This window comes from Schistocerca nitens, chromosome 4, assembly GCF_023898315.1.
Source record: "Schistocerca nitens isolate TAMUIC-IGC-003100 chromosome 4, iqSchNite1.1, whole genome shotgun sequence".
Classification (NCBI taxonomy): domain Eukaryota; kingdom Metazoa; phylum Arthropoda; class Insecta; order Orthoptera; family Acrididae; genus Schistocerca; species Schistocerca nitens.
The window spans coordinates 903,997,942-904,014,130 of record NC_064617.1 but is presented as its reverse complement, the minus strand read 5'-3'; the positions used below and the strand labels follow the sequence as shown (position 1 = coordinate 904,014,130).

Genomic DNA, 16,189 nt, shown 5'->3' with positions numbered 1-16,189 from the left:
GGGTGCCAAATGGATCGATGAAGCCCAAAAACCATTCAAGTGGTGGATAAGGTCCATAGTTAACAATTCATCTACAGCTGCTTTAGCGATTAGTAAATTATCTGGACAGAGGCACTGTGCCTTGTAAGAGAAATGATAATTAAATGGTCACTCTAGCTGCAAACAGGCGTTGATTTACTTCATTGGGGACATGTTGAACATGTGTGCCCCAACCAGGACTCGAACCTGGGATCTCCTCCTTACATGACAGACGCTCTATCCACCTGAGCCACCGAGGGCACAGAGGATAGTGCGCCTGCAGGGACTTATCCCTTGCACGCTCCCCGTGAGACCCACATTCCCAACATGTCCACCCCACTACATTCGTAGAGCGCCTAATAAATGTTTGCCCATCATACTCATTACTCGTGGCAGATTAATCTACCAAGTCCTGTATGAGTTTGGGCATAGTGTGTGCGTTCGCACAAGAAGGATCTCCTGCTTAAAATATGGCATGAGATCCCGCGTTCGAGTCCCGGTCGGGGCACACATTTTCAACATGTCCCCAAGGAAGTATATCAACGCCTGTTTGCAGCTAGGATGTCCATTTAATTATCATTTCATTCTAACGAAAGCTGCATGGTCATCAACGGTAACTGTTCTTTCGGGAATAGATACTACCTTCATATATACCTTGTAAGAGACATGATGACCCTCTATGTTTCTGAATCGTTGGGCCGCGCTAACCTTAATGCTGTGGTCGTGTAGGGGCTGAATGCACTGTCACAAATTGCACTGGCACTAACGTGTATGTGAATTGCAGGCGCAGAAAGGAGACAGCTTCAGTGAGAAGGTGGGGCAGGCTGCAATGATTCTAACAGATTTATACAGTGTTGAATGGCGTTGATAGCATCTCTCCAGAAGCAGCGTGTCTTCAAGTTGTTCAAAGAGTCTATCAAATCCAGATCCAATAAAACCTGTGTCAGTAGCTCATCGAGGTGAACACACTCGTTGTTATCCCCAGGTTTGTGGGTGAAGTTCTCTACTCTGATTTGCAGGCCCTCCACATTACGTTGAGTATCCGTGAGGTTGAAGTCGTGCGAAGTTAGGCGCTCTATATTGGCGTCAGGTGCAGGTAACAGTGATAGCAGCTGACATTTGACGTCTTTTAACTGAGTGTGTCACTTTGATAGTGATACCTGCAAGGATAAATTCTCGTCTTGTATCATGAGACGTTCTCCTCCAGTGGCACAGTAAAATTTATTGGCTGTTTATACACTCATGCTCATAAATTAAGGATAATTGCAGAATGTGGTGCCTCCCATTCATGCACCAGTACCTGCCAGAGCTCCTGAAGTGTCCTAGGGATTGAAGACGTGCAGCGATACGTCGACTGAGAGCATCCCAGACGTGAACAGGAAGGGCCACTCGATTCGCCTGATACCATCTGTTTCGGGTTACTCCTCCACGATGGCAGCTCGGTGGGGCCGTGCATTATAATCCACCAGGAGGAAGGTGGGACCCACTGCACCCCTGAAAATGGGGACATACTGGTGCAAAATGATGTCCTGATACACCTGACCTGTTACAGTTCCTCTGTCAAAGTCATGCAGGGGTTCACGTGCACCAACCATAATCCCATCCCACACCATCAAACCACGACCTCCTCACAGGTCCCTTTCAAGGACATTAAGGGGTTCCTAGTTACTGGTTCACGCCAGATGAAAACCTGGCGAGAATCATTGTTCAGACTATACCTGGACTCATCCATGAACATAACCTGGGACCACTGTTCCAATGACGATGTACTGTGTTCTTGACACCAGGCTTTACGGGCTCTCCTGTGACCAGGGGTCAGTGGAATGAACTTTTCAGGTTTCTGGGCGAATAAACCATGTCTCTTCAGTCATCTGTAGACTGTGTGTCTGGAGACAACTGTTCCAGTGGTTGTGGTAAGGTCCCGAGCAAGGCTACCTGCAGTACTCAGTGGCCGTCTTCAGACACTGATGGTGAGATATCGGTCTTCTTGTGGTGTTGTACACTGTCACCGTACTGTAGCGCCTGGACACGTTCCCTGTCTGCTGGAATCGTTGCCATAATCTTGAGATCACACTTTGTGGCACACAGAGGGCCCGTGCTACAACCTGCTGTGTTTGACCAGCCTCCGGTCACCCTAGTATTCTAACCCTCATAACGTCATCAACATGTGTTCTTTGAGCCATTTTCAACACACAGTCACCATTAGCACATCTGAAAACGCCTGCGCTCTTCCTCGCTGCACCATACTCTGACATGCACCAACACACCTCTGCGTATGTGGACTGCTGCCAGCACCACCGTGCGACGACTGCAGGTCAAATACACCGCATGGCCATACCCCGAGGTGATTTAAACCCGCAGACCGTCCACCAGAGCGTTGTTTCACCATGCATCAGCATTATCATTAATTTATGAACATGAGTGTAGTTGTTCTTTCAGTGACAAACATCAACTGCTGAAGCGTCTGCAGTGGTGTTTGAGGGCGTCAGTGAACTGTGGGACAGCCTGAGTCAGAGGTCTATGGATACAGATGAAAGTGGCGAAGAAAATCCTCTTCCAACAGTGCTTCGTCCACGTCCGCCTGTATTAATGTCTACTCGAAGGTCTTTCTGTTGCCGTATTTTGTAATGATCGATCCATTTGCCACCCTGAGGTGACGTGAAATATCTGAGGTCGGTTGAACGGTAGAGGGGACCGGAACAGTGCTGAGTTCGGAGCCAGATTCTACCCGGAAATGCTGGCTGATATGACTGGATTTAAAGCACGTTATGCCGCTGCCGATGATGGGTAGTGGGACTAATCTCGTTTGGTGCATATTTGTGTTCCACAGCATTCGTTAGTATCGTTGCTATCTTTGACAACTAGTGTAGGACATAGGCGGCGTTTAAGTGTTTGCAGTGAGAAATGCACTTGTGCATGGTGGTGTCGAAGTATGGGTGAACTACCAGCTGCACGCAGTCTGTTGGCTGCTGCCCATACTCGCAGACAAAGGCTGTGCCTGCCTGATTGTTGTCACGTGGGCACAGTGTATCCCAGCCGTAGGAGGAGCATGATCCGTACTGGTAGTGTCAGGCGTTTTCTGGCGCGTCCAGTACTGTTCAGGAGGAACAAAACGATTGCCGCTACTCCGTGCATGGTGTGTCGGCAAATGACTGGAAGTGATCTGGTATGATGGATGCTGGGTCTTGAATTTGATCATCTTGCAACATGAAAACAGGACCTGCTAACTGTAACTTAGCTTCCTGTCGGAGTGCTTCGTTGCTTATAAAACAATATTTGAATTTCACGAGGCAATTTATTTGTCCATACTGCCCACAGCGTAGGGTCGGTCATTAATATAGCGTCCACTAACGTTCGTGTCCGCCCCTGGTAGCTGAGTAGTCAGCGCGATGGAATGTCATACCGAACGGCCTGAGTTCGATTCCCAGATGGGTCGGGGCTTTTCTCCGTTCAGGGACTGGGTGTTGTGTTGAAACTTCCTGGCAGATTAAAACTGTGTGCCCGACCGAGACTCGAACTCGGGACCTTTGCCTTTCGTGGGCAAGCGCTCTAACATCTGAGCTACCGGGCGTGAGTCGTGCTTCGGTAGCTCAGATGTTAGAGCGCTTGCCCGCGAAAGGCAAAGGTCCCGAGTTCGAGTCTCGGTCGAGCACACAGTTTTAATCTGCCAGGAAGTTTCATATCAGCGCACACTCCGCTGCAGAGTGAAAATCTCATTCTGGGTGTTGTGTTGTCCTTATCATCATCATATCATCTCCATCGACGCCCAAGTCGCCGAAGTGGCGTCAAATCGAAAGACTTGCACCAGGCAGACGGTCTACCCGACGGAAGGCCCTAGCCACACGGCATTTCCATTTACTAACGTTCGTAACTGGGGCCAAAACTGTTCAGTTTTTCAGAGGAGATAGCCTGTTCAGCTTGCTGTTCTGGTAATTTATCACGTCTTTGAAGCAATGCAGCCTCGGCTGCATCGAATTTATTAAAGTGCGATGGTAACAGAATGACGTCGCTGACTGTAGCTGCATGCTCACGTATGTGAGACAGTAAAGCGGTGCACTTTGCAGCATCATCGAAAATGTTGTTGGCAGTGAACACTGATTCGACTACCGGAAACTAAGTATGTGGTTGGTCCGATAAGAAATGTGGAAGCCTCGGAGCAGTGTGTTCTACAGTGTGACTGTTAGGAAAGCGTCTCTAAGCGTCTCTAAGAGACAAACATTATTGTTTCAGGGTTATGCGCGAATGGTATCCAACGATCGACGGCCATGCGGTAGCAACTCCAGAAATCTTCTGGTGTGGCTTTGCCAGCCGAACACTGCCGATGTTTAAAAACCGATTCATTGCTTTAATGTAGCACATACCGCAGTGGGAAGAGTAAGGCATTGCTGTTGTGTTCATATACTGGTGTCGAGTATGGGTTCTGTAGCACAAGAACATATAAACCTCTGATTTTCTTCCATCTAAGATAAGTCAGTCAAATCGGTGGAAGATTGCACTGAATGTTGCCACGTGGTATCAGCCCATGCTAGAATACATGAGAGAAGCAGTTGATAGTCACTTACACTCGTGTTTTCTGACTGAAGCGGTTCCATATAGCTCGTTGCACTATGCAATCCTTGGTACACTCCGTCAAAACTGGGGAAAGGCCCTAATAGCTTCTCATGCACTTCACTATCCATTGTCTTGGCGATAAGCGACGTGGCATGTTCATTGAGTTCGAAAAAATAAACCGTTGTCGCTGGTCAAAAATGCAGAAATTTGGGTGACAGTGAGTACGAATGATATTCAATTGCAGAAACCACAAAGTATTGACTTTAACAATTTATTAACTCTTGTACATGCAGTAGAATCAGAATACATTTTGCACCACATCATCAGGCACGAGAACACTAGCATACCTGACAACAAAAACAATACTTGCCAAGAGTCACACTTCTTCTTTGCCTTTGTTTCTTTATACTGGAAGTCGCTGTTAGTGTTGGAGTCGATGCCGCCTCGGGTATTTTATAAATATTTTCACTGACTGAAATATAATAAATTAACTTTTGCAGAGATCTGGCTTGAACCAAAAGAAAATTACTACGGTCACCTCAACTATCAATCAGGGCAGATCAGAATAGCAATGGCACGAGGAAATGAAGATTTAACAAAAGATGGGGCCCAACTTGGCAATACTTTACTTGAAGCAGGCTGCAGACTTGGCCTGAAAACAAAAATTCGGAATGAGATGTACACAAAGAGTAACTGGACACCTTTTGGATCTGACTTCCATGTTTACAGAGTTATTTGGGATAAAGGTAGAGTAATGAAATTTTCCATTTTTAAAAAAAATAGTATTGTAAATTGTAGCAGTACGTTTGAGGTCTGTAAAAATAGAGAAACTAATTTGGTTTAACTCCATTTATTTTTAGTCTACAAATTGAGCCTCTTTGTATTTCTCTGGAGATAACACTTTCTGAACATTTCAGACTGATACTGTTAGGCACGCATGCACGCACTACTTTTTAAGAAGTCTACAGTTGAAAGTTTATTTAATAGAAACTTCTATTTCAGGAGACGTTTACCTCCAAACAAACCATCATATCAACTGAAGCTGTCAATTTCTGATAAATAAATGTACTTGACATTATTGTCTAAATTCAGCCACTCAGCCATTTTATTGTGGTCATGTGTGTACGATCATAGACAGCTAGCCATTAAAATTACAACAATAGGGAAGATGGGAAATAATGAAATTTTACATGTACGTATCATAAGAGGAAGAAAACACGATTAAATTGGCAGGTGATTTGGGCGTGTGCAGCGTGTTAAATTTACCATGTTTTACGCAACTTAATTTATAAGCAGTTTTTAAACAACACTTTTCCATTTTTATTATTAGATTTAAGCTGGTCTTCACTGCAATCGAGAGTGTTACACTGACACACTTGTTTGGTTGTAGGTCATTTTAAAGCTTTCTTCGGTGTGAGTTCATTTTGGGTTTCATCTATCATTCATTTCTTCCATTCCTTTTTCATGTTCACTTTAAGTGGTTTATTTATCGAGACATGAAGAGGTTGCAGTTGTGAAGTAAATCCTCTCAAAATAACAGCAAACTCTATATTTCCCTGTTTCAATTTATTTGTTTCATTTTTTAAAATGACTACTGAACTGATCCAGCACAAGAAAAGAACTCTTCTTCAATAAAGCACCTTTCCTTCTCTGCGACACACTGTTAATCCATAATTTCCTGCCAGCCTCGACCATCCAGCCCTTTTTATGTACGTGCACAACATCATCTGACGGTATTTCATAAGATTTTGGCATTGCTCTGCGCTTGAAAATGATCATTGCATTAATTTTAGTACCGTCAGCACAATATGAAAGGAGTATGGTGTAGTGCATTTTTCTCATGTCCAGTTGTTTCTACAGTAACAGTTTTAGCACCTTTCATGGCAACAGTTCTTTTACTCGGCACATCTGATTTCAGAGGAGTTCCGTCCGTATTCGCTATTTGGCCTTGTTCCACACTGGTTTTCTTTCTACATTGGATAAGAAAGCGATGGAAAAATAAGATTTTCTCTTCATACTCTTATGGCATTTTTTGAGATATTTTGGTTTTGGTTCTCATACTAAGTCGATGACGCTTCATAAACCTGTAGTACCAACCCCAACTCCACCCTTAATGTCTGTCAAGCTCCACTGTAGTGGTAGCTTACGAGCATGTATTTGGAGCTTGCCATTTTGACGGCGTTCTTGAATCCATTTTAGTACGTCATCTTATAGTTCTGGCCATTTTTCTTTCAGTCCTCTATTTGCACATTTAGTCTTTATCATTTTTTTTTCAGTTCTTCTTTACTACCCCGCCAGTAGCGTGTGGTTTTCTTTCTGTTGGTGGAGGGCCGAAATACCGCTCAGCTGCTCTGTTTCCATGTTCTTATGCGTATGCTATGATCCGCATCATATGAATACCCTTTTTTTTTCATTGTGAAACTAGCTAATACTAACAAAAATATTGTATTATTACCGATAACACAATTCACTTTAAATTCAAGTTCAATGGCACCGTAGACTGCAATGTTACATGACAGGCTAGACAGTGTTCTGGGCGGGTGGGAGACAGTATTAGCGAGCTTGTGGATCCACGCAAATTATGTTCGTCGCATCGGTGCAGTGCTGCTGCCAGTCGAATCCAATGTTGCCAGATATAGATAAGTTTCCCGTGGCATCGAATATATGACCATATTTAAGACTGGCGGGAATTTTAAATCAAACGCTGGGTATTTTTATCGTAATTTCGAGTATAAGACGCACCTGAATTTTAGAGGCAATTTTTCGAAGAAAAACGTGCGTCTTATAGTCCGTAAAATACGGTACTACACACAGCTGCTGAGTGTGGCAGCAACTATGGCTCTAAGTCGACTGGGCGTTAAGTTGAATCGACCTTTGATACAGGTACGTCATTCCGTGCTGCTTCAACTCTGTGATAGAGTTCAGCAGTCATAGTGGCTGGCAAATGGTAGCATGATAGTGTTCTGGCAACCCATGACATGATGTATTTAATGGGTGAGTGATCTGGAGACCATAGTGATAAGCGATACAGTCAAATATCCTCTGTACTGGGGTAGGTCAGGACAGCTTGGGCAACATGCAGTTTTCTTTGTCTATTGAAAGACAGGGCAGAGCCAAAGGCCTTAATATACCTGCTGCGCAAATTACTAGCTGTGAACCAGAATAAATCGTGTTGTGTGCCCAGTGGTATCCATTCCACCATCCAACGTTCACTCTCCTCAGAGCCTCCAAACGCAGATATGCCCAACATAATGCTGCACGCTTACTCAGCACTCATCTTAAAATACGACATAGTGCCACTTCTTTATCCAGTTTGGTTTCAAGCAGCGCTAGTTCGAGAATATTTTTCCACAGTAGTGCCTTATCATTTGGCGCCTCTCTCTCTCCTTCCTCCTATTCCTCATACACTTTCACCCATGTCCGTTCTTGCTACTAATTGTGACACACACCGTATACAAATCTTGGTCTTGGGCGCCTCTGGTGCTCCAAGTGGCCACTCCCACAGTGGTCAAAATAAATGTTGCATATTCCTAAAACTTTAGTACTGAAAGTTGTGATCCAGAAATATCATATCAATACTTCGTTTTGTTTGTAACGTAATTCTATAGCAGAAACAGCTCACGTTTCTACTGTGAGGGGTAGCATATCGCCGGCCGGTGTGGCCAAGCGGTTAAAGGCGCTACAGTCTGGAACCGCGTGGCCGCTACGGTCGCAGGTTCGAATCCTGCCTCGGGCATGGATGTGTGTGATGTCCTTAGGTTAGTTAGGATTAAGTAGTTCTAAGTTCTAGGGGACTGATGACCTTAGAAGTTAAGTCCCATAGTGCTCAGAGCCATTTGAACCATTTGGTAGCGTAAGCACTCTACGGCAACCGCACCACATGTAAACATTGCAGTACATGCAGTATCTGCCATTACGAGAGTCGTGTTGCTACACGATGGTGCGGACAACAATAATGTACCATCAGTGGCGCCGTATAGTCACTCTTATGGAGCAGGGAATCAGATAAGTGGACATCATAGAGAACGTTGCTATGAGACAAAAGTGGTGTCTCTAGAATCTGGAACAAGTTTCTGGGAGATGAGGATCTTGACGGAAGTGGCTGCAGAAGAAAAGCAACAGGTGTGTAGCATTGATATCTGTGTATAACAGCAAGCAGAAACACTCAACTCAATGCTGCACACCTACAGCAGCAGTTCCAAGCAACTACAAGAATGTAGGTGTCAACACAAATGATACAAAATAGCCTCCATGAACAGAGATTATGTTCCAGAAGACCTCCGACGGCTCATGCTTTAAATTGGGTTCAGAGAGGGGCTCATGTCGGATGGACACAAAACCACTTTCTGGACTAGGCGGCAATGTGACACAATGCTCTTTCCTGACGAGAGCCGCATCAGTCTCCACACTGACAATACTGATATTCGTATGTGTAAGCAGCGAGGACAACGTTCATACCCTAACTGTATCACAGACCACCACTTTTATCAAAGTGGTTCGTCATGTTTGGGGGTGTGTCGTGTGGCTGCAGTACAACCCTTGTGCGAATGTGTGGGAGGATGACTGGTGAGAAATATGGGGATGACATCCTTGCATGCATTATGCCTACTCTTGGTAAACATCTTGGAGCAGTATTCACGCTGATGGACTACGATGCACGCCCTATTATCACACTCTTGTAAACACCTTCCTCGTGGAGCATGGAATGAGTTGGATGTAATTTCCGCCATATTCTCCAGAATGCATGTGCCATTTAGATGAGTGGTATGTAATCGTCCTGCCCCACATCACCAGTGATGTTACAGTGCATCCATAGAGGCCGCTGAGGAGGAATGGGACAATATTCCACAGGTTTATCTGGGCAATATGGTAAGGAGTACGCTTAACTGCACACAAAAGTGTCTCCAATTACAAGGAGGACCAGCTACTTCACAAACACTGTGTTATGCAAGATGACAGTGAGAAGTAACTAAGTGTTTGAAGCAGAATCAAAGTTTTTGTTTATGTTTATCAAGTGGAAACGTATTTATCCTCTTTATTTTTGTTTTCGACGACTTTATCTGACAGGAAAAAAAATCAGTTTAGTTTATTATTATGCCCAGTATTGACAATACAACAATACACGGCATTTATTTTGACACTTTATTTGTGATACGTTCTGTTCAGCTATCTTACTGTTGTGATACCTCTGTTGTCCCTCTCAGCTTGGCGTCCCAAGTAGTGACTTGTGTCACTTCGGCCTTAAACTGGCCTTGGCTGCAGGGTGCACGACTCTTGGTGTGCCTCTCTCTACTGTAGCATCAAGGGAAGTTGCAAGATGAGCCACTGAGATGACAGTTTGTGGTGCTCCAGCTGTGACTGCACAGTCTGCATGGAAACTTGCATTGCAGCAAACATGCCCCTTTTCTGATACAAGGTACATGACATGCTTGTACAATTCTGCATGACCAAATGAACAATTTGTTTGTAATCTTGGGCACTAGTAGGTGGAGCATCTGAGATCCTGTATTGCACTGACAAGGAGAGGCCGCCAATTGTGAAATTCAGATTCGATTCATACTGCGCATAATAAAAGCTCATGGCCAGATGTGTAATGTGGCAAAGCACCAAGATGCACTTCTCAGCCGTTGTCGAGAAAATCGACAGTTAAAAGAATATATATATATATATATATATATATATGTGTGTGTGTGTGTGTGTGTGTGTGTGTGTGTGTGTGTGTATACATTTGAATTACAAAAAACAAAAAATAAAAAAAGTTGCATAGCGGGAGATTCGATCCGGTGACCTTTGGATTACGAACCCGAGCGCTTACCGCTGCGCCATGACGCTGCAGAAAATTATTAATCGTAGAGAGTATTTCACCGCAACGGTTTCTTTTAACTGTCGATTTTCTCGACAACGGCTGAGAAGTGCATCTTGGTGCTTTGCCACATTACACCTCTGGCCATGAGCTTTTATTATGCACAGTATGAATCGAATCTGAATTTCACAATTGGCGGCCTCCCCTTGTGAGTGTGGCTCCTCTGAAACCATCATTCTGTATTTGCATGACAGTGCAGCATGCAGCAGGTGATAAACTTCAGTCTTGATAGAATGTAACCATAGGGCTCTTCTGTTCTCAAATGTGCTGGCATTTGGGCTCAAAATGGCTCTGAGCACTATTGGACTTAACCTCTGAGGTCATTAGTCCCCTAGAACTTAGAACTACTTAAACCTAACTAACCTAACGACATCGCACACATCCATGCCCGAGGCAGGATTCGAACCTGCGACCTTAGCGGTAGCGCGGTTCCAGACTGTAGCGCCTAGAACCGCTCGGCCGTCCCGGCCGGCTGTGCTGGCATTTCTTCTTCTCACATAAGGCATAACATGATCTCAGAATCAGACAAAACTGAAATGCAATTTCTGAATGGGTAACATATCCTACCCACATAGACCACCTACCCTATTCTCATAAGGCGTGTTATGTATTCTGTGTGTTGTATATTTTGAGCTATTGATCTGCATTGCATTCGCTTGAGATTTCCTTGGATGAATAAAGATAAATAAATAAACCTTTCCCTGTGTACAGAATGTAGATGGTGGTTCCGCTTCTTGCTTTGTACAGTTCCGTATCCAAGTTCGTAATGCACTTCGTGTCAGGATGACAGTTGTTGCATTCCACCTTCATGCAATATTGCAATTTTAATACCCAGAAGTTTTTGTATAGCTTAACATGTGGTACATTCTGTCAAAACAAAGCACCAAACACGAAAGAACATTGCAATAATATAGTTGCCTCGAAAAACCGTACTAAAATGTTGATGGTGTTGAGACAGCAACCAGCCACAAATTTATTTTCAGTTCCTTTATTCAAAAGATACCGTTACTGGTTTCGAATCATTACGATTCATCTTCAGACGGTTTTCATGGTTTCATTACAACATGTAGTGCGTTTCTTTTTTACAGATTAATTGTCCTAAAATATAAACAATACATAATTATAAGCACGCAACACAGATGGTTGCGTTACAGATTTGCATTGGATATGACTTACACGAAACGTCGGTTTGCAGTGTTTGTTTTCATAGTTTTCGTCCACCAGATGTGAATATGTTCCCACTGCATTCTTATCGTCGATTGTCTAGAATAACGTATTTATTCTTTTCCAGTTTATTGATTGCTTCCAGCATTGTGGAGAACGTAATTTTCCGAATATATGAAGAGTATCTTCGCTGCCTGCATAATGCGTAATGCGATTCGCAGATTTGTCGAAAGATTCATCGCTCATCAGTAAATAATTCCGATAGTCATCTGGCTCTACTGCAAGTTCTCTTAGTGTGATAGTATGGCTGTGTGTAGAACATCTTCCAAGCAACTTTTTGCCCAGAGCCACTTCGTCGTGCTTGTCTTTTCATAGTATGAAGCAATGCAATGCAGAGTGATTCCGTGATGATGTTACAAACTTTCAGGGATGACGGAAAAACAAAACATAGCCTTTCCATTTTCTCTTGCTTTCAGGGCCGTATCGTCAATTTTAACCAGCTGAACTTAGGTTCCAATTACAACACCAAAACTTCCGTGAGAATTGCCGTGATATGGGATTTCCATTCTTGATAAATTTCTTACATCCAATTCTACATCCATGCTCCATAACCACCTTATAGTGTATGGCAGAGGATACTTTGTGTACCACTGTCAATTTGTTCTGTACCAACTGCGAATGGTTCAGAGGAAGAACAACTGCTGGTAAGCCTCCACTTGGGCTCGAATCTGTCTAACTTTACCTTCAGGTCTTTTTGTAGGATATATGTAGGAGGTTGACTTGTCTAGCAATGTACGTTCTCAGAACTTCAACTGTAAACCACATTGTGATGATAACACCTTTCTTGCAGCATCTGCCACTGGAGTTGACTGAACATTTCTACATCTACATGGCTATTCTGCAAATCGCATTTAAGTGACTGGCAGAGGGCCCATCGAACCACCTTCACAATTCTCTATTATTCCAGTCTCGTATAGTGCACAGAAAAAACGAACACTTATATCTTTCCGTGCGAGCTCAGATTTCGCTTATTTTATTATGGTGATTGTTTCTCCCTACGTAGGTCGGTGTCAACAAAATATTTTCGAATTCAGAGGGCCGCGCAGGATTAGCCGAGCGGTCTTTATAGGCGCTGCAGTCATGGACTGTGCGGCTGGTCCCGGCGGAGGTTCGAGTTCTCCCTCGGGCATGGATGTATGTGTTTGCCCTTAGGTTAATTTAGGTTAAGTAGTGTGTAAGCTTAGGGACTGATGACCTTAGCAGTTAAGTCCCATAAGATTTCACACACATTTGAACATTTTGAATTCAGAGGAGAAAGTTGGTGATTGAAATTTCGTGACAAGATTCTACCGCAACGAAAAACGCCTTTGTTTTAATGATGTCCACACCAAATCTTGTATCATTTCAGTGACACTCTCCTATTTCGCGATAATAGAAAACGTGCTGCCCTACTTTGATCATTTTCGATGTACTTCGTCAATCGTGTCTGGTAAGGATCTCACACTGTGCAGCAGTATTCTAAAAAAAAAGGACGGACAAGCGTAGTGTAGGCAATCTCTTTAGTAGATCTGTTATATTTTCTAAGTGTCCTATCAATAAAGCGCAGTCTTTGGTTAGTCTTCCCCACAACATTTTATATGTGTTTCTTCCAATTTAAGTTGTTCGTAACTGTAATTCCTAAGTATTTAGCTGAATTTACGGCCTTTAGATTTGACTGATTTATCGTGTAATAGAAGTTTAACGGATTCCTGTTAGCACTCATGTAGATGACCTCACACTTTTCATTATTTAGGGTCAATGGTCAATTTTCGCACCATACAGATATCTTTTCTAAGTCGTTTTGAAATTTGTTTTGATCTTCTGCTGACTTTACTGGTCGATAAACGGGAGCGTCACCAGCAAACAACCTAATACTGCTGCTTAGATTGTCTCCCAAATTGTTTATATAAATAATAAACAACAAAGGGCCTATAACACTATCTTGGGAAACCCCTGAAATCACTTGTGTTTTACTCGATGACTTTCCGTCAATTACTACAAACTGTGACCTTTCTGACAGGAAATCACAAATCCGGTCACATAACTGAGACGATATTCCATAAGCACGCGATTTCACTACAAGCTGCTTCTGTGGTACAATGTCAAAAACCTTCCGGAAATCCATAAATACGGAATGAATTTGAAAGCCCTTGTCAATAGCATTCAACAGTTCCTTCGAGTAAAGAGGTAGCTGTGTTTCACAAAAACGATGTTTTCTAAATCCGTGTTGAGTGTGTGTCAGCAGACCGTTTCCTTCGAGGTAATTCACAGTGTTCGAACACAATATATGTTCCAAAATCCTGCTGCATATCGACTTTTACGGTATGGGCTTGTAATTTAGTGGATTACTCCTACTACTCTTCTAGAATATTGGTGCGATTGTGCAACTTCCCTGTCTTTGGGTACGGATCTTTCGTTGTGCGAACGATTGTATATGATTGTTAACCCGGCAGTGCATGCACCTGGAAACTGGGCGGCAGTACACGCAGCTGGTCTCACAGACCGTTGCACTTTCTATCTTTCTGAATTTGCATTTAAATGTATATTATGGAGGGAAACGTTATTAAATAAAGTAATATCATTAAAAATCAGTTTAGCGAATATATTTAAGGGATAAATTTAATATTTTGGCCAAAAATATTTACACAGATGGAGATACATACAATTTAGCTTTTTATCAAAATAATGCATGTATTCAATCAGATATTTTGTCGATACAGTCTAGGCACACAGTAACAGAATGTTCAAGGCAAATGTATTTCTTGCAGTTCTTACAAATATATCTTGTTTTTCTGTTTTTGCTTCTGCAGTCCACACACCGTCCTCATGAAGTCGCAATTGATTCCACTTCAGAAATTTTCACACTGCATAGCTCTCCAATTCTCTCAGTTATCTTCCTTGCCAATATTTTTGACATTACTCTTTGCTGAAGATGATCATGCAGAAGCGCAAAAGAAAGCTGCCTCAAAAACTCTCTTCTTCTCAGTTGTTCTTTCTGATTTGAGTTGAAAATAATAGCAGCATTTATCGCAGATGTGTTCATGATGCTATAAAAAACAGCCATTGGCCATCTTCTTGCGTTTCCAGATACCGATACATTATGTGTTGCACTCATTCCGTCTAAAACGTCAACTCCACCCTTAGTAAGGTTATAGAAAGTGATAATTTCTGGTTTTTTATCATTACCTGTATTTTAGTCAATATTTCCATTGTGGGGCATCGTTGACAGCAGTAACGCCACTCTATTTCGTTTCGGCACATAAGAGACTAAGGTACAATTTTTCTGAAACCCATACATAGATGACTTTTCTTGTCGGTTTTTAGTGTTAATAAATACCCTTGGGACTTGTCTTTTGTTCTTCCTCAGGGTACCAACGATGGCCGTCTTCTTCGTAATCAATGTGTTTGCAAGCTCGTAACTTGTAAAATAATTGCCTGTATTCAGGATAGGTTGGCAAAGTCTCTGAACAAGTTCAATTGGTCTGTTGTCCCGTCTGTAAGGGCCTTCAGGCTGTTGCCCAATATACACCTCCATGTTGAATGTGCAAAACATTCTGGCATCCACTGCTGTAAAAATCTTTACTCCATACTTGTTTGGCTTATTTGGCATGTACTGTTGGAATCTGCATCTTCCACGGAATGCTTCTAGTTTTTAATCAACTGTCACGTATTCAGAAACTGTATAAGCCTTCTGAAAGTTTTCAACAATTAGACTGAGCACCTGTCTTAACGCCGCCATGTGATCTGTTTTCTCCCTTTCCATTCTCGTTTGTTTATCGTCCAATATGAGGTATCGAAGGAGAAAACGAAATCTGTTAAGCCCATTGTGAGATGAAATATTTCAATTCCTGTGCCATCTGCTCGCCACAAATCTTGTAGACTTAATCGATGGGCACTTACACCAGCGTAGTACAACAATCCCAATAAGGCCTTTATTTCAGCTTTATTAGTTTGTTGTGCATCTCTTTCCCTCGCAAAGTTTCCCTGGATACTTTGAATGTACCTATTAGTGCAGTCAGCAAGTATGTGTATAATGTTTTCATCAAAAAAACAGTTCCCAGCACTGTACAAGATTTGTAGCACTTTTCGCAGCACCTTTCACACCTGGTAAATGAGTTATGATGTTATGACAATGTGTGCGGGAGTTCTTTGGCGGAGCACGCGAGTTCCATACTGTTCCGTCTTTACCGACAAACAAATCACTGTCAGCCCCACAATCACTGTCTTCTGATTCATCACTCGACGTTTTTTGTTCGGTACCGGGATCACCTTTCCACTCTGGGTCCTGGATTTCTTCGAAGTCGATTTCTCCATCTTCAGAATCACCAGCGTCACTTTTAGCCATTGTTTCTTCAACCAAGTTCCTAATTCTCGCCTCCTGTGTCTCGTAAGAATAAGCCATGGTGCAGTTACAACACTTACAACACACTAAAATATGGTACAAAGCACGAAAAAAATCTGTTCTACCACTAAACTAAGCAGATTCCGCAGATAAGCGCGTGCGTGAATAACCTTGGCGGAGCTAACAATAAACTGAGACCAGTGCACGCGGCT

At 42.9% G+C, this 16,189-nt stretch overlaps 1 protein-coding gene across 2 annotated transcripts in view; it reads left to right on the top strand.

Moving 5' to 3' along the window:
• The window catches only part of LOC126253463 (beta-1,3-glucan-binding protein-like), a 324,996-nt gene that overhangs the window by 263,240 nt on the left and 45,567 nt on the right, over positions 1 to 16,189 (top strand). The window contains exon 6 of one of the 2 annotated variants that reach the window (XM_049954819.1): positions 5,070 to 5,315. The exons of the other annotated variant lie outside the window; for it this stretch is intronic. Within the exon in view, the coding sequence (XP_049810776.1) occupies positions 5,070 to 5,315 (246 nt within the window). The remainder of the gene's footprint in view (positions 1 to 5,069; positions 5,316 to 16,189) is intronic. 2 annotated transcript variants of the gene reach the window in all.